Source organism: Pteronotus mesoamericanus, unplaced genomic scaffold, assembly GCF_021234165.1.
Source record: "Pteronotus mesoamericanus isolate MK-2021 breed Mesoamerican mustached bat unplaced genomic scaffold, CSHL_Meso_final contig_20, whole genome shotgun sequence".
NCBI lineage: Eukaryota > Metazoa > Chordata > Mammalia > Chiroptera > Mormoopidae > Pteronotus > Pteronotus mesoamericanus.
Genome location: NW_026555085.1, coordinates 77,434,305 through 77,460,952, shown reverse-complemented (window position 1 = coordinate 77,460,952; position 26,648 = coordinate 77,434,305). Strand labels below are relative to the sequence as shown.

At 36.2% G+C, this 26,648-nt stretch overlaps 2 protein-coding genes across 2 annotated transcripts in view; both read left to right on the top strand.

Annotated features, from left to right (window-relative positions):
* Positions 1-6,863, top strand: part of MTCL3 (MTCL family member 3) — a 57,436-nt gene extending 50,573 nt beyond the window's left edge. Inside the window, exon 8 of the mRNA XM_054569940.1 lies at positions 6,735-6,863. The gene's annotated coding sequence lies outside the window, so the exon portion shown is untranslated. The remainder of the gene's footprint in view (positions 1-6,734) is intronic.
* KIAA0408 (KIAA0408 ortholog) lies at positions 1,423-22,157 on the top strand. The gene is made up of 6 exons (XM_054569941.1): positions 1,423-1,667; positions 6,749-6,989; positions 11,053-11,415; positions 11,508-11,587; positions 13,310-14,642; positions 17,256-22,157. The coding sequence occupies exons 1-6, from the start codon at positions 1,519-1,521 to the stop codon at positions 17,448-17,450; spliced, it is 2,361 nt and encodes a 786-aa protein (XP_054425916.1). The 5' UTR covers positions 1,423-1,518; the 3' UTR covers positions 17,451-22,157.
* The last annotated feature ends 4,491 nt before the right edge of the window (positions 22,158-26,648 follow it).

Genomic DNA, 26,648 nt, shown 5'->3' with positions numbered 1-26,648 from the left:
CATGAGGATGAAGGTAGAAAGGAGCTAACATTTCTTGTACGTCTGGCACTTAAGTAGCTCTCATATTTTTACAACCACCTCATAAAATAAATATAATTAACCCTTTATGGGAGCGGCTGAAACTCAAGGTTCACACAGGTGTAGGGACAGTGGAATTGAAACAAAGATCTCTGTGATGAAATATCACCATCCTCAGAGAAACTGGTTCCAAACCCTCACTCTTCTGCACAAGCATATTTCTGTGAATTTAGGCAAGGTACCTTACCTCTCTGAGCCATGGTCTTACCGGTAAGGTTGGCATAGTAGTATCTACAGACACCATTGCCGGGAGGGTGACCTAAAAGAAAGATGTATTCAAAGTACTTAGTACAGAGCCATGCAGAGAGCTGTGTCTCCATGAGTCATCACTGTTAGGACTGTTGTTACTGCTTTTGAAATTACGATACCAGGTTTTCGAAACACAAGGCTTGACTTCATTCAGTTGTCCTATATGTGCGGAAGCCCTACTGTGAACAGGTTACTATTATTAAGCTTTTTAGTTCCTCATGAAATATTTATCTGGAAGCAGGCAAAAATAATGTGAAAGTGAACAACCACACAGACTTGAGGATAAGACCTTCTTATTTAAACTGTTATCTAACTAGCTGGTGAATGAGACACCAGATTGTTATAGACACTTTCTTTTAGCCTATTAAACCAAAATGATTAGCTGCATGTATGTTCTCACACAACCTGGAAATGTTGTTGGGGGGGCAAGGTGTCCTAGCATTTTGGGGATAGACCCCTGTGGTCGAGCTGTAGGGAGCCTCTCCTTATACTTGGGCTGCTGCACACCGCCATTGAGCACAAGCACGTGGGTATCTCGTTGCCTTTTTTCTGTGGTAATAAGTATCATCCTTCCCCTTGGGCTCTAATTTTCTCTAGCACAGACATCACTATAGCTCTAGAGACAGCCATGAAGTGATGCTAGAATCACAAGGAGCTATGAGATTGGTCTTTAAATATGTCCTATTTCTACTTAAAGATAGAAATTGGGTACAACTCACAAATCTGTTGCACTCGTATATGTAGCATTGTTACTCATGTTCTGCCACATCCCGACACCAACCTGAAAGCACTGAAAAGTACATTTTGATGCTAGCCAAAAAGGGGAAAGAAAGAGGTGCGCAAGGAGATAATACTTGCCTATAAAAAAAGGGAGTTAAGTTTTCAAATAAAAGAAATCTAAAATTGGCCATTGTCATTGTGTGATATTACCACCAGCTCTTTTGGCAAGTTTGAAAATACTGAGCTCCATTCTAAAAGCTAAAAATGTCCTGGACCTGGAGTTGTTTACCCAGAGAAGGAGCTGCTCTAGAGTTACAAAGCTCTGGTTGGAAGAGGTGGCTTGAAGGCCGCCTCCGAGTAACTGACGTCACAGTAGTCTGGGCTGCTGCTGTGTGACACTGAGCTGAGCAGCTTTTTGATTTGTGAATGTGGTAAAGGTTTCAGAGGGACTTGTCAGTACCGCTCTGTTGAATGGTTGGACTTATTTCGTGTTTCTGTTTCTTGCAAAGAAGCAAGCTTCACCAAGCTGAGACTTTTCTCTTTAAAACGACTGGCAGTCCTGCCATTGCTGGACTGGCCAGTGGTCGAACATCCATAGGATTTCTCCCCAGAGCGAGAAGGTATGTGTCTTTCTGGCAGTTGGAAAGCAAGTGACTAATTCTGGCAAAATGCAAAGGGGCTGCTGCTGAGATGTTTGAAACTATAGATACTGTTAAGAGGGGGCTGATTTCAACATCTGCCTGTTTTCAGTGTCTATGTCTGGGCTTAGCAACAGTGGGGCGGGGTTCGTAACGGATTTTACTGACTCCCAGGGAACAGAGGGTTCAGCTGCTGTGCGTGGATTTCCCAACTCTGCGCTGACAGTGCCATCCGCTCCCTGGCTCTGTTTTTCAAACACTGCCTCCCGGTAGTTCAGACAGCACTTTGCCTACCTTGGAATTTCACTAATTATATTTATTAGAATGCTATTTTGATTAGGATGAAGAATGTTTAGCATTTGCAAAGTAAAGCCCACATCCCTTAAGGTTGCTTGAAAATTGAAATGAAAAATAATAAATGAAAATAGTTTTATCCAAGATGATGGTTTGCTCACTGCATGGTAAGTGTTTCTGTAATTTGAATTAAAGAGTGCCCCATTCATAATGGGTTAATCTGCAGTTAGGCTAGGAATTTACCGCCATGTCTTCTGTTAAAGCTGGTTAATTTTAGATATTTGTTTACCCAAGCCAAAAGTTTCTTTTAAAGCTTCATTTTATAAGAGATGTAAAATCAGCACACTTTCATCTTGGATGTTTTGTAGATTGAATATATAACTGGAGAGAAAACAAAGAAGGAGTAAAGATAATAAAATGAGAAGGCAAAACTGATTTCTTCAGAATTGCATGTGGTAGTATCTCTTTGACCTTATTGGAACATGAGGAACATGCTGAAATAGGGAGAAATAGCCATAAAAGTCATTTGTTTTTATCCTGTAAGGAAATGGGATCATGGCTGTCTTTGGAAAGATGCATTTGCCAGTGAACAGTAAGTGAGGAATGAGGGCTGTTAATTGGTTGAAATGATGTGAGTGATTTATAATAGCCTGGAGAAAGGGTTAGAGAGTCTTAGAGGCAAATGGGGCACTACTGTGACGGGTATTGACATGGGAATCCCTAAGCCCTCCAAGTGAAGGGGAAGCAAATCATCTCCAGGGCAAACGACTCTTTAGGAACTGCGAGAGTGACAGCACCTACTGGGTGTGGCATTCCTGATGGAATACGTAAACTCCTTAAATGAAAAATCTTCAACTATGCGAAAAGTGATATGTTTAGGAAGAGAAAAAGAGAGCAAGAAACAACTACTCTGAACAAAAATCTCAGAACAGAGAAGGAGCAAGGGAGTCAACTTCCCTGACACTGTTGCATCTGTTTGGCTAAAGTCCAGTTTTCGTTGGGCAGACTGAAATGGTAATGACCAGGAGCAGTAAGAATGGAGCACCCCTCAGATGAAGGAGTGTTACCATGACCCCTTGAGACTCATTAGGAAACTGAAAATGATTTATTGTGAGACTCCTGTGTCACGCTTAAAATTCCTGACGAGCTGGGCTGGAAGGCCAACAGGCCTATTTCCATCCCACCACCATCCTTAGGCAACCCACCCAGAACTCTACGGTTCTGGCCTCCAGCCCTGGGAAGGGGGGCGTAGCTTAAATGGATTATGTATGTAATGCTACCTTAGAGCAGTTGGAGGAAGAACTTGTGCATGACTAAGGAGTACAGCACACTCTACTCTTTTACATTTGCTCTAATAAATTTTTATTCTGAATGAAATTCTGAAAGGAATGAAATTAAATGGAGAATCAAAGAGACATGGGAGGGGTGCACATAGCAGAAATCTTTTCCTCTCTCCCACACAGATGCCGATATCTGTGGGTGAAAAGATTGACAACTAAGAACAAAGAGAACTTTTATATTGGCCTCAGTAGAGAACGCTGAAATTGAATTTTTTAATCTGGTGAACCACTTTACCCCATACTTCTCATTATAGAACATTATGTCTCTACAAAGTTGCCTCATTAGTTGGAGTTTTTAAAAATGTATTTAAAGAGAATTATAACAAAAGCAGTCTTATATGATTTGTTTATTCAAAAATGTACTAATAAAAATTTTTCCTAAGTATCAACTTTCAGCGCATCCTTGAAATACTTGAAAACTACTGAGTACAAAGGAAAATCATTGAAAATCTGAGAGTTTACACATTAGGCTTGTTTCTATCAATTTTCTAATTAAAGATCAAAATCATTAATTTTATTTTAGAAACAAAGAAGGCTAGATGAAGGGAAGGAAAGAATGAGGAAAGGAAGACAAGAGAAAAGACAGAGAAAGGGACAGAAGGAAGAAACTAAGAAACGGGCATTTATTAAACACCTGCTATGATCCAGAATGCTTCTAGGCACTTTTATTTTATTAAGCATTCTCTCTTTTACTCACTTAATCCTCACAACAACTCTGTGGCCCCAACTTCATTTTTTGGAGGAGAAAACAATATATTCAGCTATATTGCACTTGACATTTATGACAAGACAGAGATGCTAAGAGAGTGAAATAAATCCTCCCCCAAAAATTGGCACAGATTTTGCTTTGTAGGCATTTTTTTTTCAAAGGCTTGTTTTTGATCCATAACTATTACATTTCCTGGCACTAGGAATTGCTTTAGCCCTGGAAAGGGGAAGCTCTGTAGGTTGGCCCTTCTCCATATTAAGTGATAAGTTTGGCTCTTTGCAGTTAAGTGCAAGAATCTGTCTGCTTTGGGAACATGTATCTGGGTTCATGTATATTCCTGTTACCAGGAGCAAACCTGATTTAGAGTTTGCCTGCATGAGCTTCAGTTAGCTGAAAAAGAAAAGGGGGTGTCACCTTTTAACCCTGGTGCAGAAGTGATTCAAGAATAGTCAGGAATATAAAGAAAAATTGGAGCCACTTGCTACATAATTGTAAGAGAAACTTTATGATGATTTCTGAACATTGCCAGTGTTTAAAGACCATTACAATGAAATACAGAATATCATAACACCTCTCTTCCAGGTAGTTTGAAATTAGTCTATTCCTTTTCTATTCCCTTAGTAACTTCTTTGGTGAAATATGCACCTATCTCATGATGTTTTAAACCACTCTACTGTTATCAAGAAGTTGCAGTGTTAAATACTTGCTAGTAAGCAAAATAGTTTCAGCTCACAGTTAATTACATACAGCTTTAAAGCAGTCTGCTAGTCTCTGAAAATAAGCACTGTCTGCATATCCTGTGAATAGTTATTAAATAAACCTAAAAGATTACTGCATACTCAAGATCAGTGACAGATTGACCAAACAAAAAAACAAAATTCTGTATATTTTTTACTATCTTCATTTTGTTGGGTCTTCATTGATGCATTTATTTGGGGCCAACTTGGATTTGCTATGGTAGGTACTTATGGCCATTTTCTCATAGGTGTACAGGGTCAAACAATAACGAAAGGATGGTAGAGGGTGGAAAATGAGATGAGAAAAAAGAGCAAGGCTAAGTGGATAAAATGAGACATGACAGCAACTTTAATGGTTGAATTTGAGATTTCTTCTTTTTCTTGACTGAGTTAGTCGTCGTATTGTAAGTGCCAAAGAAATAGGTAAAAATGATCCAAGTATCTGTAGCAACTTGTTTGAGAAAAGAGAACAGTACAGATCCCAGTATCACTAGGGTATTTTTTCGGGTGGAGCTCTGCCTGTAGGACTGACATTTTTATCCTTATTTGTCTGTAATAATTCATTGCTAGAGTGTAGCTCAGAAAATACGTGTTTGGAACAGTTTGCCAGTCACATATGCATGTTCAGAACAATTTGACAAAAATTTAAATTAACCTTCAGTGTTTATATTTTATTTGGGCCATGATATGCAGCTGTCTTCCATAACACCAAATGGGGCATGCTGCCTGGTTGTGTTGGCTTCATTCCACAATTCCAGCACCCAGACAGCTAATAACTCTTGGGAACTTTACTCATAATTAGCATAAACTGCCACCTGCTCAGTTAAGACATTTTGGTCGTGGCCTAGAAACCCCAAGAGGAAAGATTTCTTGTAGGCATCATTATCCTAGACAGAGATCTAAACATTTTAAACATATTCTCTACCCATTAAAAGGGTATATGATTTATTAGTAAAAATTATTTCCAGTGAAAGTTAGAGCAAGATTTTCTAAAGAAAGGTTTTTAATTTTTTAAATTCCTCAAACTATATTTGCATTTCATATGTCATTTAATCTTTAGGACAGTTCTGTGAATAGCCTTATTTTAATGTAAATAAACTAAATCTCAGAAACTTTAGATGACTTAGAGTTACCAACCCAGTATTTTAAGTTGCATCTTTAAACCCTAAATACACATACCCTAAATGCTAAAAATCTAATTACTTTAGGTACGGCTTAATGTGATCAAGGATTTCCCTGCAAACTAAGCAAAATGTTTCCTTTAATTTTTTTGTGTTCAGTATCCTAACTTGGTTCTGGTACATAATCTATTAGAAGGAAAAGAGAACATGGATAAATTTTAACATTTGGTTCCCAGGATAATTTTGCTGCTTTTACATTTTACTTGATGAAGTAATATAATGAAAATATTGTTTTATGATTTAGTTTGGTTTCTTGCTAATATACCAGTCTCAGATTGACTGCCAACTTTGAGATCTTACTAATACAAAAATCGCATGTGGCATGGACTGGAAGTCTGAATATAAAATTGAGACTGTAGTCCCGTGCTGTCTCAGGACTTTAAGTCACAGAGATGAACAACCTGGTTGCGTAATCGGAACAGGAGTGATTGTGTTGCAGCAGAACACGCCACGGCTGTGTAGATGTGACTATGCCATTTGAACTTCAGATTTCTATTCTTAGATAGTCATGAAAAATCCTACATTTGGATTAGGTGGTTGGTTAAAGGAATACTGATATCTCACATGTACATTTAACCATCTTGTCCACTATAATTTTGCTGTCTGGCCTTAAAAAGGAGGAGAAAAACTTTAGACAACAGTGTTTGCTGCTAAAGTAAATTGTCATCTCTTCTCTTCTGAGTCCAGTTTTCCTATAGTTTGTTTATATTGATAGCTCTTGACAAAATGATAAAATGTTTCCAGAAAGCATATGGATTTGGAGCTCTCTCTTGTTATGTTTATATTAGGCTTTATTTTAAAGGCAAGTGAGACCGCTTCAAATAAAACAACTCCAAGCTTCCAGGAAACAAAAACTAGAAGGCAGAGACGAGCAGAAACACCCCTTCACTAACACTCACGTGGTTGCCATGGACCTGCATAAGCAGTGGGAAAACCCAGAGACTGACTGGCACAAGGAAAAGATGGAGTTGCTGGACCAGTTTGACAATGAAAGGAAGGAATGGGAGACCCAGTGGAAGATCATGCAAAAGAAGATAGAGGAGGTAAAGTTGATTTTTTTGAATACGTTGGAATCTTAAAGCTCATAATGAAAATGAAGATGCTGTTGAAGTTTGTTTTGCATTATTGACTATTTTTATTTTCTCTGTTCCACTTGAGAGATTTATGTCTTAATGACATTTACTATACTAAAAACAGTGTAAACTTAGACGATGTTATCATGTAGACTAGGTTTATTTTATAGCTTTGCATGAAAATTAAGTACTTCAAATGTCACTCTAAAGTGTATCAGTTTATTATTTTCTTACTAGAATGCCTTGGAATAAAAAATGAGGCATTAATTTTTCATGAGTTTTCAAATACTAGGTCCAGGAGGAAAATGTACGAAAGACATAATTGGTGGAACAAATTAGTAAAATTACAACTGAGCATTAAAATGCAGATCTTTCCTGAGGTGATTTATGAATAATGTCTACTAAAGGAAATTACATATTAGATAATTCAGTAAAATCAAAAGGAGTGTCGTATCTCAAATAGAAGATGGTAGTGGACGTGGTACTTTTTCTGGTAGGGTGTGCCACACATACAGGCACATATATTAGAAAAGGGTAACGGAAAATGACGCGTCATGACTCTGATACAAATAGCCATTTAGTCCCCATTAACCTTCCCTCCACCTGCTGAGCCTATAATATTCCTTTAAGCATTTACATTGATGTATATTCAAGCTTGTTCCAGCTGAAAACTACTTATACTTATCTTGCTTTGTTCTAGTAATATCCATGGTATTGACTTACATGGTTTTGTGCACATTGCCAAAATGATTGTTTTAGCAGACTCCTTGGCCTTTATTCGGAGGCAATCAAAGCTGGTGCTTTGTGTGTTTATAGTGCAAATATTTTTTTCTTATTAACAGCCATGTAATAGGTAGTGGATAAAATACAAATTGGCATGCAACAAAAAAAAATTCAAAAGAGTAGCTATTAAACTCTTCTTCTAAAGTCGAGGTGAGAAGGCAGGCATGTAGTGTATGATTAGAGATTGAAAGGAGGATCCACTGCTCACCCCTGTGTAGTTTGGAACAGGTGTTTTGCTCACTCTCTGAATTCCTCCACCCAGAGATACAGATTGGATCAGCCAGAGACAATCTAGGTCAAATCAGAATACACAGCTCCAGTCAGAAACCTGAAGTCGTGAGTCAGTGGCTCCCAAAGGCTTGGAAGGTCCAGTTAGGAACGGTCTCAGATAACTCTAGCATCCAAGCAAAATAATTAAGTGAGTCATGATTAGTCTAGCCAATGGTTTAAGCCACGTCGCAAAAAACAATCTGCTGTCTGGTTAAATTTTTTTACTATAAAATATGTAATTCTGACTGTTCTGTAGATTTCATCTGTAGTGAATATTAGTCTTTTAGCAAGCATTAAACATACTTTATTTTTTTATTGATTAAGCTATTGCAGTTGTACCAGTTTTTCCTTCTTTGACCCCCTCTACACAGCACCCCCACAAGTCCCTCCAGCCATTCCCCTCCTTTGTTCATGTCCACGGATCATGAATACAAGTTCTTTGGCAACTCCATTTCCTGCACGTGCTCTTAACATCCCCCTGCCTATTCTGTAACTACCAGTTTGTACTTCTTAATTGCTTCACCTTTTACCCCTCCCCCTGGAACCCCCCACCCCAACTGGTGACCCTCCCAGTGTTCTCCATATCTGTGATTATGTTTCTGTTCTGCTTGTTTGCTTAGTTTGGGCATAAAATATACTTTAAATTTAGGCTGATTGTCCCTAAAAATACTGTCCTTTCCTGCTTCAAGGAGAGAAGAAGGGCTGTGATGTTTTCTCTTCACCTTGCTGCTTGCAGGGTATAGCTCCAGCACCGGGGAATGTGTTTAGAAAATGGGCTTACCCAGATTATTCATAGATGATGCTCTTCAATCTCTGAATACTAAGGCTGTGCTTCCCTCATCATACAAATATGTATTTCTTTTAGAGTTCCAGCTTTGTAACCTGTAAGAATGTATATTTTACACATCACTTCTTATAGGCTACACAGCTGTGAGTAGAATAGATTGAGGAAAAGAGAAAGAAGGTATCCTCACATGTCACAGAGAATCAAGGTAATTTGTTTTAAACTAAAGTTAAAAATCAATCAACACTTGGAAAAATTAAAGCATACCACAAGTGTAATAAACTGTTTGTTTAACATGTATCACTAAATTCTGTATATTAAATCATATGCAAATTCTTAAGCCACGTATTAAAGAAATGTTTATTTTTAGGAGCACACATATAACTTTAGTGAGTCCAAGTAATAATATTACCTAGTGAGAAGCTCCAGCATTGAATATTAAGATGCTGATGATTCTCTGTTAAGCCACTATCCAAGACCTTGCATTTGCTATTGTAAAACCAAGATTTATACACTTGTATCATTTAAAATTGGGTAAAATCCAGACTGAAACCCTGTATGGAGTAATAGATGCCTGGGAACTTTTTTAATCACATTACAGTCTTTTCTGTTTATCTTCTTTCTTCAAATGATTAAATAACCATGGACAAGGACTGGGTACCAGACTCCCTTATACAAAATAAACTGTTTTCCATCAATAGCACTATGATATTTGCTTATTCATACCTCACTTAAACTCCCAAGAGAATTTTTGATAGCATACAAGATTGTACATAAGATAAAGTGTGCCAAAACAAAAAGAAAGGTGAGATAAACACAAAGGGAAGGGTCTCATGTAAAATGTATGCAGCAAGTCTATCTTTTTAGTAACTAACATAAAAATTATCAAGCACGTATTTCTCAATAGTCAGAAAACAAAAGCAAACTTGTTTTCTAGAAATAGCACTGGAAATAGCCTACTTTTCAAACTAAAGCAATTTTTTTTTTTGCCCATGATTCCTCTAAAAGAAGACATGGCCAACAGCATCCTTAGATTTAACATGGTACTTTTGAGGGTTGCTTCTTATAATATCCTCAAGGTCAGCCAAAATCATAATGCCCACAGCAGTTCAGTAGAAATAATTTTTCTGGGGCCACGGCTGCAATTTGATGCTATCCTGACTTCATCCAATGATAGATTCATAACTATCTAGGGAAGTAAGTACACTGTATAGCTTTCAGGCATCAACTATGTATAGTGCTTCTCTCATCTGAGATTTAGGTAAATATTGAGCAGCAATAAATCTGTTATTCCTTAAATAATAGATGTAGTACAAATACAGACAATTGGCTATAAAATGTAGTTGTTTGCTTTAATAGTTATTTGATAGTCTCCTTTGAAATTTGACAAGCTTTCCCAGAACTCAAGCCAGAAGAGAAAGCCACTTACTCCCTCTATTTAGAGGTGAGCTGAGTAAGTGCCTGTAGGCTAAATTCTCATCAAGAAATAATTTGGGGTCCATTTTAATGTAGACTAATAGATGGTCAAAGCCTTAGGGTTCTTCTGTATCACATAGGACAAGGTCACATTTGTCTTAATCAGGATGAAAAACGTTTTTTTAATGTTTATATAGCCTGGCATTAAAAAAATCTCAATATTAACTACACCTTGTCAGCGTAACTCCATAACTTCAATAGAAACATCCTTTGATTTCAAAATGTCTATTTAGGGGACAGAATAAACGGACTATATGAGATTGTCAACTATTTAGGCAGTAAATGTTGGTATACAAGTAGGATCATGTATTTAAAAATATGGATTTAATGTTAAACTATTGCTTCTCTCTAAAGACAATGAGAGAGCATGGTCAGTAATTGATTCAGGTCATTCCAATATAGTGACAGTGCTTCCGTGTCTTAGTAATATCTATATGTAGATGCAGGTTTATTTTACTTTAAACTGAGCTGATTTCTACTCAGAAAGACTGAAATTATCATCCACGCTTTGACCTATAAAAAGTAGTCATTATGGTTTATCAAAGTTGTTCTGGCTAATCCAGACTTTAGAAATACTATTTAGAGGCATAAGCATGAATATTATCCCAGTGTTATATATATAATCATGGCAAAAAGAACTGAAAACAGTGCACTTAGCTTCAAAAATACTGACAAAGTGAACTGAGGGAGGAAAATGTCTTATCTTTGTTTTCCTTACAGCTTTGCCATGAAGTAAAACTTCGGAGGAAAATCAACAGGAGTGAACGTGCAAAGGTCATTGATCTTGATCATGAGAAGGCCATTCAAGATAAAGTGCTGGAATCTTCTCCAAATTACCCCAATTCAGGACAATGTGAATTTACAAGGATGAATGGCAGGGATGATCTGGAAGAAGAAAATAAAACAGAGCAGAGCTTACTAAGTGAAGGAAATCAAATGTTGAAGGAACAAAAAGCAACCAAAACATCAAAGGTAGGGTTTATGGACCCCTTGGCCACAGACAACCAAAAGGAATGTGGGGCCTGGCCCGACCCGAGGACCCCTGAGGAAGCGAGCAAGGGCTGCTCCGGTGCCCTCAACACAGTAAGTAAGACGTGGCTGGCCTAAAACTGTTTCCAAAGAATTGTTTACATTTTCAAGTCCTAACACATTATTACTTATATATATATATAAAGGCTCTTGAAGAACTTGCCAAGGTCAGTGAAGAATTATGCAGCTTTCAAGAGGAAATTCGAAAGCGGTCTAACCACAGAAGGTAGGCTGGTACATCTATGATTATTTTATGTTGAAAAAATAAAAAAATACTGTATTTAGTTAGTGAGTTCCTTATACTTTGTTAGTTATAATTAACAATGAATTATTAAAATCTGTTTTTAGATAAGAGATATAATCTTTCAGTGAATATTTCTCTGTTCTCTAATTAAAACAAATCTACTTCTCTTTGTAATTTGACTATTAGGAATACTTTATTCTTTTGGTGGTCATTTAATGTATACCATTCATAGTAAGTTAAATATATTCTAATGAAGTTTTTTTTTAATTTTGAGTATTTAGTCAGTAGAAGAGTATACAACTGGGTTAATGTAGTTAAATGCATCTTTAAACTATGTCAGATTTAACACTGTAATGTTTTACTTATATAATGATATTCCACTGAAATGTTTGATACATAAGGGTCATTTATTTCTATACATTTATTATGTGTATAATGGAAACATACATCATTTTCAGAACAACATATTGGAAATGTGTACACACATATATACAACACTATGAAAATAGTGTTTCAATTCAAAAAAAAAAAAAAAGTAAGTTTGAGCCAAATTAAGAAATAAATTGAATTTTTCTACAAGTAAAAATGGATTGCCCTTGGATGAACATTTGTCTCCTGGTGAGGCAGGATTCTTCTCTTATAAAGCTACACCAATGTGTGCCCTTTTTTTTAAGCTCTTAGGAAGCTCACAGAGAACTTTTGTACTTAAAATATATTTTCTTATACAATCATGTTTTTTCCATAATCTTGTCCTCTACTTGTCCATTTAACTTTTGTCTACTATTCTCTGTTAATGACCATTTACCTGTACTTTATTGTGAGCTAGCACATACTATTTCATAAGTTGAAAAGATATAAATAGGACTTATATTTATCAATATAATTAGTTTAATTTGAGAATCCCCATTGTTGTTATATTTTGGTTTTTGTATTTATTGAACTCAGAGAAGTATAAAGTTTTTGTTACTTCATGGCCTTTAGGAAGAAGTTCAAAATTCTTAATATGTAATTCAAAGACATTGCAATTATCTCATGTTTCTCACTTGTTTTCCATTATCCTCTCCACTCTGCTTTATAACCCATCCATACCATAGTGCTTGCTGTTCCTTGAATAGCAACACTGCTTTTACTGCAGCTGACTTTGCCTACCTGCCCTTTACTCATCAAAAAAACTCATACTTTTCTTTCAAATGATACCTTCTGTTTGGTATTACTCATGTCTTTTCGCACTTTTATTCAGGTTTTGGTTATATCAGTTAGAATGTTACTTCAAATTCAAGGGGAGAAACTTAATCTCGCATGACATAATGAATAGGAATTCAGTAGGCAGAGTGAAGGTAAGGAAATGATTAGAAAAAATATGTAGAAATGGGAATGTTAATAGCAGACACATCAGATACTATACATGATCTAGTCTGAATATAGGTGAAGTTTTAGGTGATAGAGAAAAATGAAAGTCGAGGTTGGAAAGATGGTTTGAGTCCAAGTATGCAGATCCCTGAATGCAGCACTAAGAGGTAGGCTTTGTTCAACAGTGAAAAAGACTTGGAGGTTTTGACTAAGGAATTTATATAATAACAATGCTGCAGGCAGTTGTGATTCCTTTTCCAGTAGCAGAAATCCATTGCTTAAGTCATCTTTTTTTGAATAGCTTATCCTAAATAAAGCTATCACTAATATATCATATGTTTTATCATTGTTTAGGATGAAGTCAGATTCTTTTCTCCAGGAAGGGCCCAATGTAAATAACGTGCCTCATGGAGACCACATGATCAACAATGGCCAGTGCATTCTTCCAATAAATTTTGAAAAAGAAAAGCAGAAAAACAGAAAGAATCTGAGCTATACTAATATGCTTCAAAGCACTTCTATGAAAAAATGTGGAATTCATACAATTGATCTGCAAAGCAATGAAACCCCACCAGTGCCCCCTCCAAGAAGCACATCTCGCAATCTTCCCAGCTCATATCCTGAACAAGCCCGTGAAAGTCGGAAGGAAAGTTTAAATCACAACAGCCAGGGGGTCCAAGAGGGTCAAGGTGAAAGGAACTGCAGTCCTCACGTCCTTCTGAGGCATGATGAGATGCCTACATTGTGTCTAAATGATGGGAAAATTTTGAAAAATGTTACCATGTTTTCTTCTTTGGCACCAGAAGCCAAAATAGATAACAAACCTCCATGCAAAGAAAATGTTGGATTAGGCATGTGGTCATGCGACACTGTGATAGGCATGAAAAATAACCCCTCTACCTTGTGGCTTCAGAAAACCTGTCCTACTCCTGATAAGTCAGTATATGGAGAGATGATCCCAGATCACCCTGCTAAATCTCATTCTGGCCTTTGTGTAAGCAATGACTGTAGCTCCTTGGTGACAACGAGCAGTTTCCCACTTAGAAGTTTCAGCTGTGGCTTTGAAAGGACTACGAGGAATGAAAAGCTGGCAGCAAAGACTGATGAATTTAATAGAACTGTATTTAGAACAGACAGAAATTGTCGCATAATGCAGCAAAATCAAAGCTACTCAGAATCATCTCAAGATCTTAAGCCTTGTGATACCTTGATTACTCACATGGACAACATACCAGAAAATGACAGTGTGTCTGATACTCTGAAAACCGGTGCCCACATGCCTGTGCCTAGAGAAAATATGCCTGATAATCCCACCAATAAATCCACAACAGGCCTAGACAGACAAATGCAGGAACACCTAAGTCCTAGCAGTTATTGGAATATGCTTCACGAGCATGACTGGAGACCCAGTAATTTGTCTGGCCGACCAAGATCAGCAGATCCTAGGTCAAATTATGGTGTTGTGGAAAAGCTGCTGAAAACCTATGAGACATCTACAGGGTCCGTACTGCAAAATTCTAAATGCTTCAAGGATAATTGGCCGAAATGTAATTCTGATGTCAGTGTTGGGGATACATTAGGTCAGCATTTAAAAATAATCCAAACAGAACAAGAGCTTCAAGGAAAAACAGCTATGTGTCGGGCACAGCAAGGGAAGCAAGGAATAGATTGGAAAAAGATAACAGAGGTGAGAAAGCAGTTAACATATTTTCAGAGAAGTTCATTCATGTTTAGCCATGGCTCAGTTCAGTCCCTTGAATTCATATAAATAAAATGCAGGCTTATGTTTTGACATCTTAACTTTTTGATCCTTCATTTTTGAACAACTATAATCCTTAGGAATGTAACTCAGCGTGAACTTGTTAAAGTGGAGTTTTAAGACTGGGGTTAGCACATTATAACTTTTCTTTCAAAATTCCAAAATAAGGTACCATAAATATATTAAGCAAGCTGAAGAACTGCAAGAAGGTCAAATGTTGTAAGTTTCTTGAAAAAGTACCCTGAATATGCATTTGTTGACTTAAGAATTCTATTCTTTTGAAGTATTTATGTTCTTAAAAGCATGTGGGAAATATTTAAAAAATAGCTTCCACTTCTCAGTTATTAACTTTTAATGGTTCATTCTCTGTATTTGATTCATGTTTTTTCTCATGGGTTTAGTCACATAAATAACAAATATAGGTAAAACACATCATTTAAAATAGTGCCTTATAAAGTTCCCTTATTTATGTAGCTAACAGGCAATATACATTGAAGTAAAAAGTGATATTACAGCTTAAACAATTTTAAGGTCATTCTTATTTGTATAAATTCTTAGCATGAAAATGCCAAAAAATTAGTATTTGTATAAAAGGTTGTCCTTTCTTTTCAGGCAGTTTTCAAGAGTGTGATCTTTTTAGTTATAGACAGAAAAGAGGTAGAAGAGGTTGGTATTTACAATGAAAAGCTATCCATACCCTATTATGTATAATTCACAGAAGCTTACAAGGTTACATTGTTATAATTAGCTAATGCTTCAAAAATCCTTGTCTTACGTAAATCAGTATGTATGCAGCATAGTTTTAAGCTATCCAGGTTGCTTCTTTCTGATGTAAAAAAAAAAATTTTATGTGCCTTTCAAACCCTAAATAAATATCAGTTTTCATGCATTTTGTCAGAAACCTTGTGCAAGTTTGCACAAAGTACACATAATTATCCTGCTTTTGTAGCTTTCTTTTTTTTTTCATTTATTTCTTAATTTGTTGCAATTACAGCTTACAACCAATATTTTTTTTATTAATTTCCAACATACAGCATAGTGGTTAGACAATCATGTACTTTGTAAAATGTTCCTCCTGACATTCCTGGTACCCACCTGGCACCATACATTGTTATTACAATGTTAATGACTTTATTTCCTCTGCTGTACTTTACATCCTCATGACCATTTTCTAACCACCAATCTGTACTTCCCAATCTCTTTACCTTTTCCACCCAGTCTCCCAAACCCCTCCTGCTCTGGCAACCATCAGCCCATTCTCTGCATCTGTGAGTCTGTTCCTGTTTTGTTTGTTCATTTATATTTTCTTTAGATTCCACATATGAGTGAAATCATAAGGTATATGTCTTTCTCTGACTGACTTATTTCACTTAGGGTACTCTAGGTCCATCCATGCTGTTGCAAAGGGTAAAATTTCATATTTTTTTATGGTTGAGGAATATTCTATTGTATATACATTACATGTACCACAGATTTTTTTATCCACTCATCTGTTGAGAGGCACTTGGGCTGCTTCCACAGCTTGGCTATTGTAAAATGCTGCAATGACCATAGGGGTGCACATGTATCATTTGTTTTCAGCTGAGCCCATAAATACCTGTAAGGTCCTTTAGCTTCAGGTGGGAAATAGAAACATGTATACAATATCCAGCCAAATTCTCATTAACTAGCAAGAACTATTACTAATAAATATTCCTTATTTTTGCACTGATTGGAGATTTGGGAGAGGTCCTTAAAAGTACTTCTTCATCCCCCTTCCCTCTAAAATATAAGATTCCAAAGAAAGAAAAAGAAAAGGAAGGATACTGTCACAGAAAATGAGGTCATCTTCACTGCCTATCCCAGATAAAAGAGCAAAGGTTTTCTTAAAAAGGTCGGTAACAACCAAAGGTATAAAATGGGTCACATGCACTTTTTAATTGCAAGGGTCTTAAAATGCTTTTCTTCTTTAAAATGAAAAGAAGGAAAAGAAGGGAGAAATGAAAGGGAAAGAAAGGGAAAGAAAAAAATGGAATCATCAAGTGATGCCCAATATTGATAGTAACTATTAGCAATTTCAAAATTTTTGAGAGGTAGTAACACTAGTTCTTAGTGGGGGAAAAGAGCATCAGAGAAATTATTTGATGGTTTGTGTGCTTTTGCTTATGTTCTTTAAAAATGTCAAATTGTTTCTTCTATAAATTATCTGTTTTTAAATAACACTTAAAATATTATAAAATATCACCAAGAAACACCTGCAGTTCCATTATATGAAAGTTATCTAACATGAACTACTGAATACTGAACTTATAATTAGTTCTAAAAAGAGACTAGTTGTGTTAAAATGTCAATGTGAAAAGATAATTAAATACCGTATCCCATATTAAAATTTCCTTGATTAAAACATTCAAGACCACAAATATTAGACAGATATTTTTAGTTTGCGATGCTCCTTCTTGCTCATACATATGCTAATACATTGAAGCCATTGTTGGGATTCATAAAATATTAAGCCCATTGTTGGCGCTGACATAGTGAGAGGAATGTCTTCTTTTGTCTTAGGAATCCATGGCAGTGAAATCTTCACATGGAAAAGGATTTTCCCGACCGGCTAGACCAGCAAATCGCCGTCTCCCATCCAGATGGGCATCGAGATCTCCATCGGCGCCCCCTGCCTTGCGGAGAGCTGCCCCCTGCTCTACTATTTCTCTGCGATCTGAAGCATCAGTGGTCTGTGTCTCTGGCCTGGATTGCTAGATTTCCAAAATCCCAACTGTCACACAGAGCATTCTGAGAGTTTACAGGCCATCCTGTCTCTTCTGTATCTGTCAAGATCAATGAGACAAGCAATTTAAATCTTAACTTCCATCAGTCTTCAGTGTTTTTAATCTATGGAATAATTCCTGTCTGTTGATTTCTTAGATAAGACTTTTTAATGCCATCCTCATTAATTTGCCAATACAATTTAAGTTGAAACAATGTACTATATTGTAAATTCTAACTTTCTTGCAAGTGGCAGAAAGCAAGGTTATGTGCATGGCCATTTGTTTGCAGGTGCATGTGTTGAAATAGGAAGTATCCTAGTATGTATTTAGATAAGAAAACTTTTGTGCTAGTGTTGACTTTGAAATTATAACATGTATACCTACACATTCTTTGTGTTTATTTTAAATTTTTGAAAATATATGGTACTATTTATATTTTGTATACCTTTTCATAGGTATCCACTTAAAGCATTTGAGGTACATATATTAACTAACCACTTTCTTGACCCCAACCATTTTCAAAAATAAGAATTATACACATATCTAACATTGGTAGATTCCTATATACAACTCATAAATAATTTCTTCACTCATTTTAGGATAGAACCATCGATCTCCTGTTTCACTCTTAAATAAATAAAATTGTCACAGGTTTGATAGATCGGCCTCCTAAAGCAGACATAAAATGTTCACAAAAGCTTTTATATATCATTTGGTAGTCTATTATGGCTTTAAATGTATATTTGATCCTCAGAGACAGTATCATGAGACTGCCTTATAAACAGCATGACTTAAAAATGAATTTATTTTGTCAAATTCAATTACATTCTTTAAATGGGATATAAGAAGAAAATTATGTCAAATTCTATTTTTGTTATACTTGTAAGCTTGAGTTCAGCTGCTTTATTTGGAGTCATATGTATTTAGAGGTAAGTCATTTACTTTTTTCTTTTTCTAAAATTACTAGATAAAAGAATAATTTACTTTTGTGAACAAGGAAGATGAGGAATGGTGTTTCTTATGTATTTCTTACAGTGTGCTACATAAAAAAAATGCCTTAAACTGAACTTTGGTACCCACGAATAGTATAAGGGCAGAAACATGTATTTTGGCCACAAATGTGCAAACAGCAAACACATAAAGTCTATATTGAGAACTGACACAAAAAAATGAATGTCGAGGTGCTTAGAATCTACATGGCATCTCCTAGAAACAATTTTGCTCTCCGTTGTCTCTGTATAAAACCAACTATGGTATTAGATACCAAGCCTATTCAAGCTTTGCCTTTACTACCAAAAAGGTTAAGAAATTCTTATGACAAAGGTATCCAAAGAGCCTTCTCTGTATGATACATTCTAACAATTTACAGAAATTCACTTCATAATACACCAAGTAAATAATTTCCAAATCCCAGACTGCCTTAACAGGCTCAAGACTGTTGTATGGAGGTGGACAATTTTACGCTTTTCAGTAAGGGAGTTTCCAGGAGTTGAGCTGAAGTAACTTCTAGAGTGTGAGGTTGGAGCAGATGGAAAGTAAGGGCTATCGATCCACTCTTTTCATTCTTGTTTCTTTCAAGAATATCCTTTTCCATAGGAAGCCTATCAGAGCAAAGTAATCTAGGCACCAAGTGATGTCATTCATATTATATACATCTCACCTCTAAGGGAGAATACCCTAGGGAGGTGGTAGCCTTTGGCATAATATCTTGGATGTGTTAGGAAGATGCTGTTGGGCAATGTTGGAGAGCCTGCCCAAGAACTTTGTGACCTACCTATTCCTCTACATCGCTGTATGCTGGGTAGTCTGATGGGGATCTGTGGTTCTGACCTTTAACCACAAGTCAGAATATTGAGGATCCCTTCTACAAAATTAGATTACTGACCTCACCCCATGATTGCTAAAGAAGATTTTCCGGGGGTGTGGAGTTGGAATATGAAGCTTTTAATAAACAAAACAAGACAAAAAGCAAAATATTAGATGAGTAGGAAGATGCGGAAGAAATAGCATTGATACCCAAGTGGATGGGTGTCATTGGGTTGTCATATTACTTCCCTGGAACTTGACTTTGTGATCTGTAAATTAAAAGTTATAGATCAGTCTTCATAATGTTAAGCCACGTTTTCTACTACCAATTGATTTAAACAGTGGGACACATTTTAACATCTCATATCGACTAAAATCATAGGACTTCAGAGCTATAAAAAAGCATCTAGTCAAACTCCTTGATTGTAAAGATGAAGAAACTGAGACAAAGATTATGTGAATGTTCTCTTTTAGAGTATTTTATAAATTTTTATGGAAAAAACTCATGTGAATGAAAATGATCCTTGAAAAACATTTTTTGATGTGTTGGGATTTTTAACCAGTACTTTTCTACTTTGGATGGGCAATTTCTTCCCGACACCATACCCTTAAATGCATCATTGCTGGATTTAAGGAATTTGTAAACATTTTAGAAATGTTTGACTGCAATCACTTTTGTTAATCGAAGTTTTCCCTAGCAGACTTTTGCAGGGAAAACCATACGTTATTTCAAATGAGGATTGCTAATAGTACAAGTTATCTCAGAAAGGAGTAAGAGTGCAGCAGAGAAGACAGCTTGAGGTCCTGTGTATGTGTGCGTGCAGGGGTGTGCGCTGCACAGCATTTGCACAGGTTCTCTGTATGGCCTTATGTCAAAGCCAAATATAAAAATATAAATTATGTTTGCGTAATTCACTCAAACAAAAATTATAACTTTTATTTGTTTTTACATAGACAATGAAGATGACAAGATTATCATACACAAAACATGATTTTCTTCTACATAGGGGATTTAGTCAGACCCCATGTCATCCTGAGAAAATATCTGGACCTAAAAAAAGGACAATCTGATTCCCTACAAAGATTTTTTAAATTATTTTTAGGCAAATTTGTGACAAACCACTACTTGATACTGATATCTTCTTCAGTCATTGGAAGGTACCAAATAAAATAGGCATGGAAACACTTGCTGTGGCATCTGTAAACAGAATATTTTGATTTTCTTCCTTTTCTATACTGGTCTTCAGGAAAGCTGAAAGTTTTTATGAAGTCTAAACTCAATGTGCACATTTCAAGCTAACTTCTCCTAAAATATACTTTTATTTCAATCTTTGCAAGATACTTTGTGTTATAATTAACTCAGTAAATGATTCTTTTAGTTAATAATATCTGGAGTGAAATAGTTAATCTTCGATGAAAGCCAGAGGACTACTTACATTATTTTTTAAAGGAAGTTACATGTAGGAGTGAAAGGAGACAATGGCCTCAAAATGTTAATACTCAAAAGGTAGACCACTGGGAATATAGGTTCTTCTTAGGAAATTCCAGGAGAGAGAAGCTGAGACCAAGCATGTCACCTGTTACAAAGGAAGCTGGTGGCTGTGCAGCCCAGAGAACGAAAGCTAAGTGAATTTAACTCAGCAAAAACAAATACTAGACTCTCCCAGGAAAATCAAGGGCCTTGGAAAAGCACCACATCAAGGATTCCAGGGTTTCCCATGCTCAGAATTTAGGCAGGTGGTCATTCTCAAAGAGAAACTTTATAAAGTAGCCGAGACCAGACACTAGATCCAGGGCAAGGGTAGAAATGAAGTGTTCAGGGAAAGAAAGTGGCCAAAACAAGAGACTAGCTTTAGAAGCCCAGTCCTGGGAACCAGCATGAAAGAAAGTTAGGAGATGCAGCTAGAAGTAGGGTGAGAAATTTTTACCCGAAGTAAAAATGGAGACGTCTTCCCTGGCACACCAGATCATTACTGCAGTTAGGAGCCAAGAAGAGTTGGTCAGCAAGTGAAGGACCCATTTTTTGGCTGAAATAAGTGGAGGGTCAGTGCAGCCTGAGCTCTTGTCTGGAATATCTTTAGGAACTAGCATTGATAGGGGGCCATCAGAGGACCTCACTTTGGGGAATTTAAAAAGACAGGCAAAGATGATGAGGTGCAGACTGATACTCTTCAACTTCGGTTATTGTCATTTTCTTGTGACTATCACCAGAATCTAAAATTTTGTCTAAATAACCGAATAAATAAAATAAGCCATCTCTACCTTCATGTAATAGAACATAAGAGCAAAATTAGACACCCCAGACATTGAAAGTGGTATTTTTCTCCAATAAAAACTTAAAAACAAACACAAAGTAAAATAAGTCCATTTTTAGAAGATTCTAGGATATCACACAAAATTTTATATATAAAGTGGGTCAGCATAGAGGAAACTCAAATTGCATCTGAGAATAAAATATAGTGTCAAAGAAAAAGAAATGTCACATGATTATAACTTAAGGAGGTGGGACTTATTCAACTACTCTGAGCTCTATCTGAATGAAAAAGAAATGGGCTGCATGGAGTGGGGAAAAAGATACCCCAAGAACAGGAATATCCAGTGTTGATCCTCTGCTATCTAGTGGAAAAGCACAGGGTCTGAGAACATGAAATTTCTGGACACAGGACTATTTCCTTCTGTCATGGGAACCAAAGGTGCCCCGACTGCTTTGTATCACACAGAGCTCTCCAGGTCACCCAGTTCCATCAGCTCACTTTTTCCACACTCAAACAGCATTCGGGTTCTCAAAGTAACGACCTAGGTATTTACAGAAAGTAAGAAAACATCTAGATCAGTGTTTCTTGAATGTTTCCAGAACATTTTCTAATAGCAGAGAAAATAACTGTCCAAAGGTCTCTGGTGGTGTCTAAAGTTCTTTAAATTTGGTGGGGGGGGGGGGTGGTTAATGTGAAATTTTTATAGCTCTTAAATAGGAATTTTTGTTCACTGATTATGCCAAGTACTTTAAAAAGTGCCAGCACATAGCAGGCTCAATAAATATTTGTTGAATAAATGAACAAAATTTTAAATGTTTTAATCATGCTATTGGGAAAAACAAAAGTTCTCCTTATATAGTCACAACTGTACTGATGTACTTATTTTATAAAATTGAGCCAACCTCAATTTACATTGTAATTTCTCTTGTCATAGTGTCACCATATTTTGAGAATGTGAATCTGCTTAAAAATGTGCATGCAAATTGGAATAGTATATTTTTTACTGTTTTGCAAATTATAAGCATAATCCTATCCATAAGGCAAATGACTAGAACACTGGAAGAAATTTTGTTAAGCACCTTTTAGTTGAAAAATCAAGTGATTCATGCCATGAAACGTCTTTTATTGTCTTAAGAGAAAAATGGTCGAAGAGCCCTTTGAAGAAAAACAAATATGTGGACTAATTTTTATCACACATAATTGAATTAAAAGTTTCCAGAATTTCACTGTCAATAAAGTCAACTCTTCACAATTCTCACACTTTAATTATACTGCAATCTTATAACACACAGTGAAAGCCTTTATGATTCTACTTTCATAAAGAATTCACCCATAAAATGTTTTAAATAAGCCACCTTTGAGAATTAGTATTTATCCTTAGGAAAAGCAGTGATTCATCATTTTAACCCATGTTTTAGCTATTGTTAGAATATTTTCAACTTTAATTGTTTTTTATTTTTTTATTGTTTAAATACATTGGTCTCCATTTTCCCACCACCACTTTCCCCTGCCCCACCCTAAATCCCCACTTTGGCTTTGTCCATGGGTCCTTTATACATGTTCCTTTACTTGATCCTTCCCTTACTTTTCCCCGTTAACTTCCTCCCCCCTCCACTCTGGTTACTGTTGGCTTGTTTTTTCAATGTTGTTGGTTATAGTTTTCTTGTTTGTTTTGTTGATTAGGCTTCAAGTATAGCTGAGATCATATGGTATTTGTCTTTCATGACCTGACTTATTTCACTTAGCATAATGCTCTCCAGTTCCATCCATTCTGTTGCAAAGGGTAGGAGTTCCTTCGTTCTTTCTGTTGCGTAGTATTCCATTGTGTAAATGTACCATAGTTTTTTGATCCACTCGCTTATTGATGGGCACTTAGGCTGTTTCCAATACTTGGCTCTTCTAAATTGTGCTGCTATGAACATTGGGGTGTCTAGGTTATTTTGAATTGGTGTTTCAGGATTCCTAGGGTACAATCTCAGCAATGGAATTGCTGGGTCAAAAAGAAGTTCCATTTTTACCTTTTTGAGGAAATTCCAAACTTTTCCACAGTGTCTGCACCAGACTGCATTCCCAGCACCAGTGTACTGGGGTTCCCTTTTCTCCACAACCTCACCAGCATTTGTCATTTGTTGGTTGGTTTTATTATGGCCATTCTGACTGGTGTGAAGTGATATTTCATTATGGTTTTAATTTGCCATTTCTCTGATGGCTAGTGATGCTGAGCATCTTTTCATATGTCTCTGGGCCCTGTGTATGTCCTCCTTGGAGAAGTGTCTGTTCAGGTCCTTTACTTATTTTTTAATTGGATTGTTTGTCTTGCTGGAGTGGAGTCATGTGAATTCTTTATATATTTTGGAGATCAAACCCTTGTCTGAGGTGTCATTGGCAAATATATTTTCCCATATGTTTGGTTCCCTTTTCATTTTGCTGATGTTTTTAGCTGTGCAGGAACTACTTATTTTGATGAAGTCCCTTTTGTTTATTCTTTCCTTTATGTTCCTTGCTCTAGGGGACATACTGGTGAAAATATTGCTGCGTGGAATATCTAAGAGTTTCCTGTCTATGTTCTCCTCTTGAACTTTTATGGTGTCATGGCTTATATTTAAGTCTTTTATCCATCTTGAGTTTATTTTTTGTGTATGGTGTACTTTGATGGTCAAATTACATTTTTTTGCATGTAGCTGTCCAGCTCTCCCAAAACCATTTGTTGAAGAGTCTATTTTCACTCCATTTTATGCTTCTGCCACTTCTGTCAAATATTAATTGACCGTAGATACATGGGTTTATTTCTTAGCTCTCTATTCTGTTGCATTGATCTATATGTTTGTTCTTATGCCAGTACCAGAATGTTTTGATTACAGTGGCTTTGTAATATAGTTTGATGTCAGGTATTGTGATCCCTCCTACTTTGTTCTTCTTTCTCAAAATTGCTGCAGCTGTTCAGGGTCGTTCCATATAAAATTTTGAAATGTCCTATGTCATTGGTATATTAATAGGGATTCCGTTGAATCTATAAATTGTTTTGGGTAGTATAGACATTTTGATGATGTTAATTCTTCCAATCCATGAACATGGTATATGCTTCCAACTATTCGTGTCTTCCTTAATTTCTTTCTTCAGGGTTGTGTAGTTTTCTGAGTACAGGTCTTTTACCTCCTTGGTTAAATTTATTCCTAGGAACCTTACTTTTCTTGTTGCTATAACAAGTAGGTTTTTTTTTCCTGATTTCTGATTCTGAATTTCATTGTTTGTGTACAAAAATGCCTTCAGTTTCTGAATATTGACTTTGTAGCCCACTGTTTTGCCAAATTCAGTTTTTAGGTCGGGTCGTTTTTTGGTGAAGTTTATAGGGTTTTCTATGTACACTATCATGTCATCTGTAAAAAATGACTTCTACTTCCTCCTTTCCAATTTGGATGCCTTTTATTCCTTTTCCTTGACTGATCACTGTGTGAGTAGGACTTACAATACTATGTTGAACAGAAGTGGTGAAAACGGACATCATTGTGTTGTTCCTGATCTTAGTGGGAAAGCTTTTAGTTTTTGCCCATTGAGTATGATGTTGGCTGTAGATTTTTCATATATGGACTTTATTATATTGAGGTATGCCCCCTTTATTCCCAGTTTGCTGGGTGTTTTTATCATAAATGGATGTTATACCTTTTCAAATGCTTTTTCTACATCTATTGATATGATCATGTGATTTTTATCTTTCCTTTTGTTTATGTGATGTATTATGTTTATTGATTTGTGAATATTGAACCATCCTTGCAACCCTGGGATGAATCCCAGTTGATCATGGTGGATGATCTTTTTAATATATTGCTGGATGCAGTATGCCAATATTTTGTTAAGGATTTTAGCATCTATATTCAGCAGAGATATTGGCCTGTGGTTTTCTTTTTTTGTTGTGTCTTTATCTGGTTTTGGGGTTAGGATGATACTAGCCTCATAAAAAGAGTTTAGGAGTCTTCCCTCTTCTTGGATTTTTTGGAATAGTCTGAGAAGGACAGGGGTTAGCTCTTTCTTAAATATTTTTTAAAGTTCTCCTGTGAAACCATCCAGTCCAGGGCTTTTGTGTGCTGGGAGATTTTTTTATTACTGCTTCAATTTCACCAACAGTTACTGGTCTGTTCAGACTTTCTGCTTCTTCTTCATTCAGTGTTGAATGTTATATTTTTCTAAAAATTTGTCCATTTCATCCAGGTTTTCAAGTTGTTTGGCATATAACTGTTCAGAGTAATTTCTTACAATCCTTTGTATTGCTGTAGTATCAGTTGTAATTTCTCCTCTTTCATTTCTGATATTATTTACTTGGGTCCTCTCCTTTCTTTTCTTGATGCGTCTGCATAAGGGCTTGTTGATTTTGCTTACCTTTTCAAAGAACAAGCTCCTGGATTTATTGAGCCTTTGAATTGTTCTTTTAGTCACTATGTCATTCAGTTCTGCTCTGATCTTGATTATTTCCTTCCTTCTACTTGCACGGTTTTGTTTATTGTTTCTCCAGTTCTTGAAACTGTAGGGTTAGGTTGTTTATTTGAAATGTTTCTATTTTTTCAACTCTATTTTAAAAAGTGATCCCACTAAGTTGAAAATCTATTCTTCATTTTCCTCTGCCTCAGCCAGCACACATTTAAGTCAAAGAGCAAGTTTTCAAACTAATTTCCCAATTTTTTTAATATATCTATAAAGATAAGCATCTAAATACTTATTTCTTCTAATTTTCAACAAAACTCAGCATTTCTTTCCATCCCATTCATACACAAAGAAAAGGAAGACAAACTGGGAGGAGGTGTTACTGCTGGGCTGCCCCAGGCTGCGGGTCCATGCAGGTTACAAAAAGAAACCTGCCCCCCGCACCGTCACTGTAGATCTGTTTCCCTACGTGTGCCCATCAGTGCGTGTTTTTCCATTTATTAAAAATACATCTCATGTTTTAAAAACCATTTCCTGGTTATATTACTATAACTTATCCTAATAAAATTAATGAACCAAGATGAAATTGTTAAATTATTAGTGTTTAATTTTAAAATAAAGAGCAAATTTAGCGTTCATCTCTCAACGACTTACTCCAGGATATCCTACTGGCATGTTCAAACTGTGGAGCATCATTCACTAAGTACCTTTCT

Bases quoted from the DNA above. Each gene is read 5' to 3' on its own strand.
- KIAA0408 (XM_054569941.1), top strand. From the start codon at position 1,519: ATGGTTGGACTTATTTCGTGTTTCTGTTTCTTGCAAAGAAGCAAGCTT. The intron at 1,668-6,748 runs GTATGTGTCTTT...TTTATTTTAAAG, and splicing joins TTTCTCCCCAGAGCGAGAAG to GCAAGTGAGACCGCTTCAAA. The intron at 6,990-11,052 runs GTAAAGTTGATT...TTTTCCTTACAG, and splicing joins TGCAAAAGAAGATAGAGGAG to CTTTGCCATGAAGTAAAACT.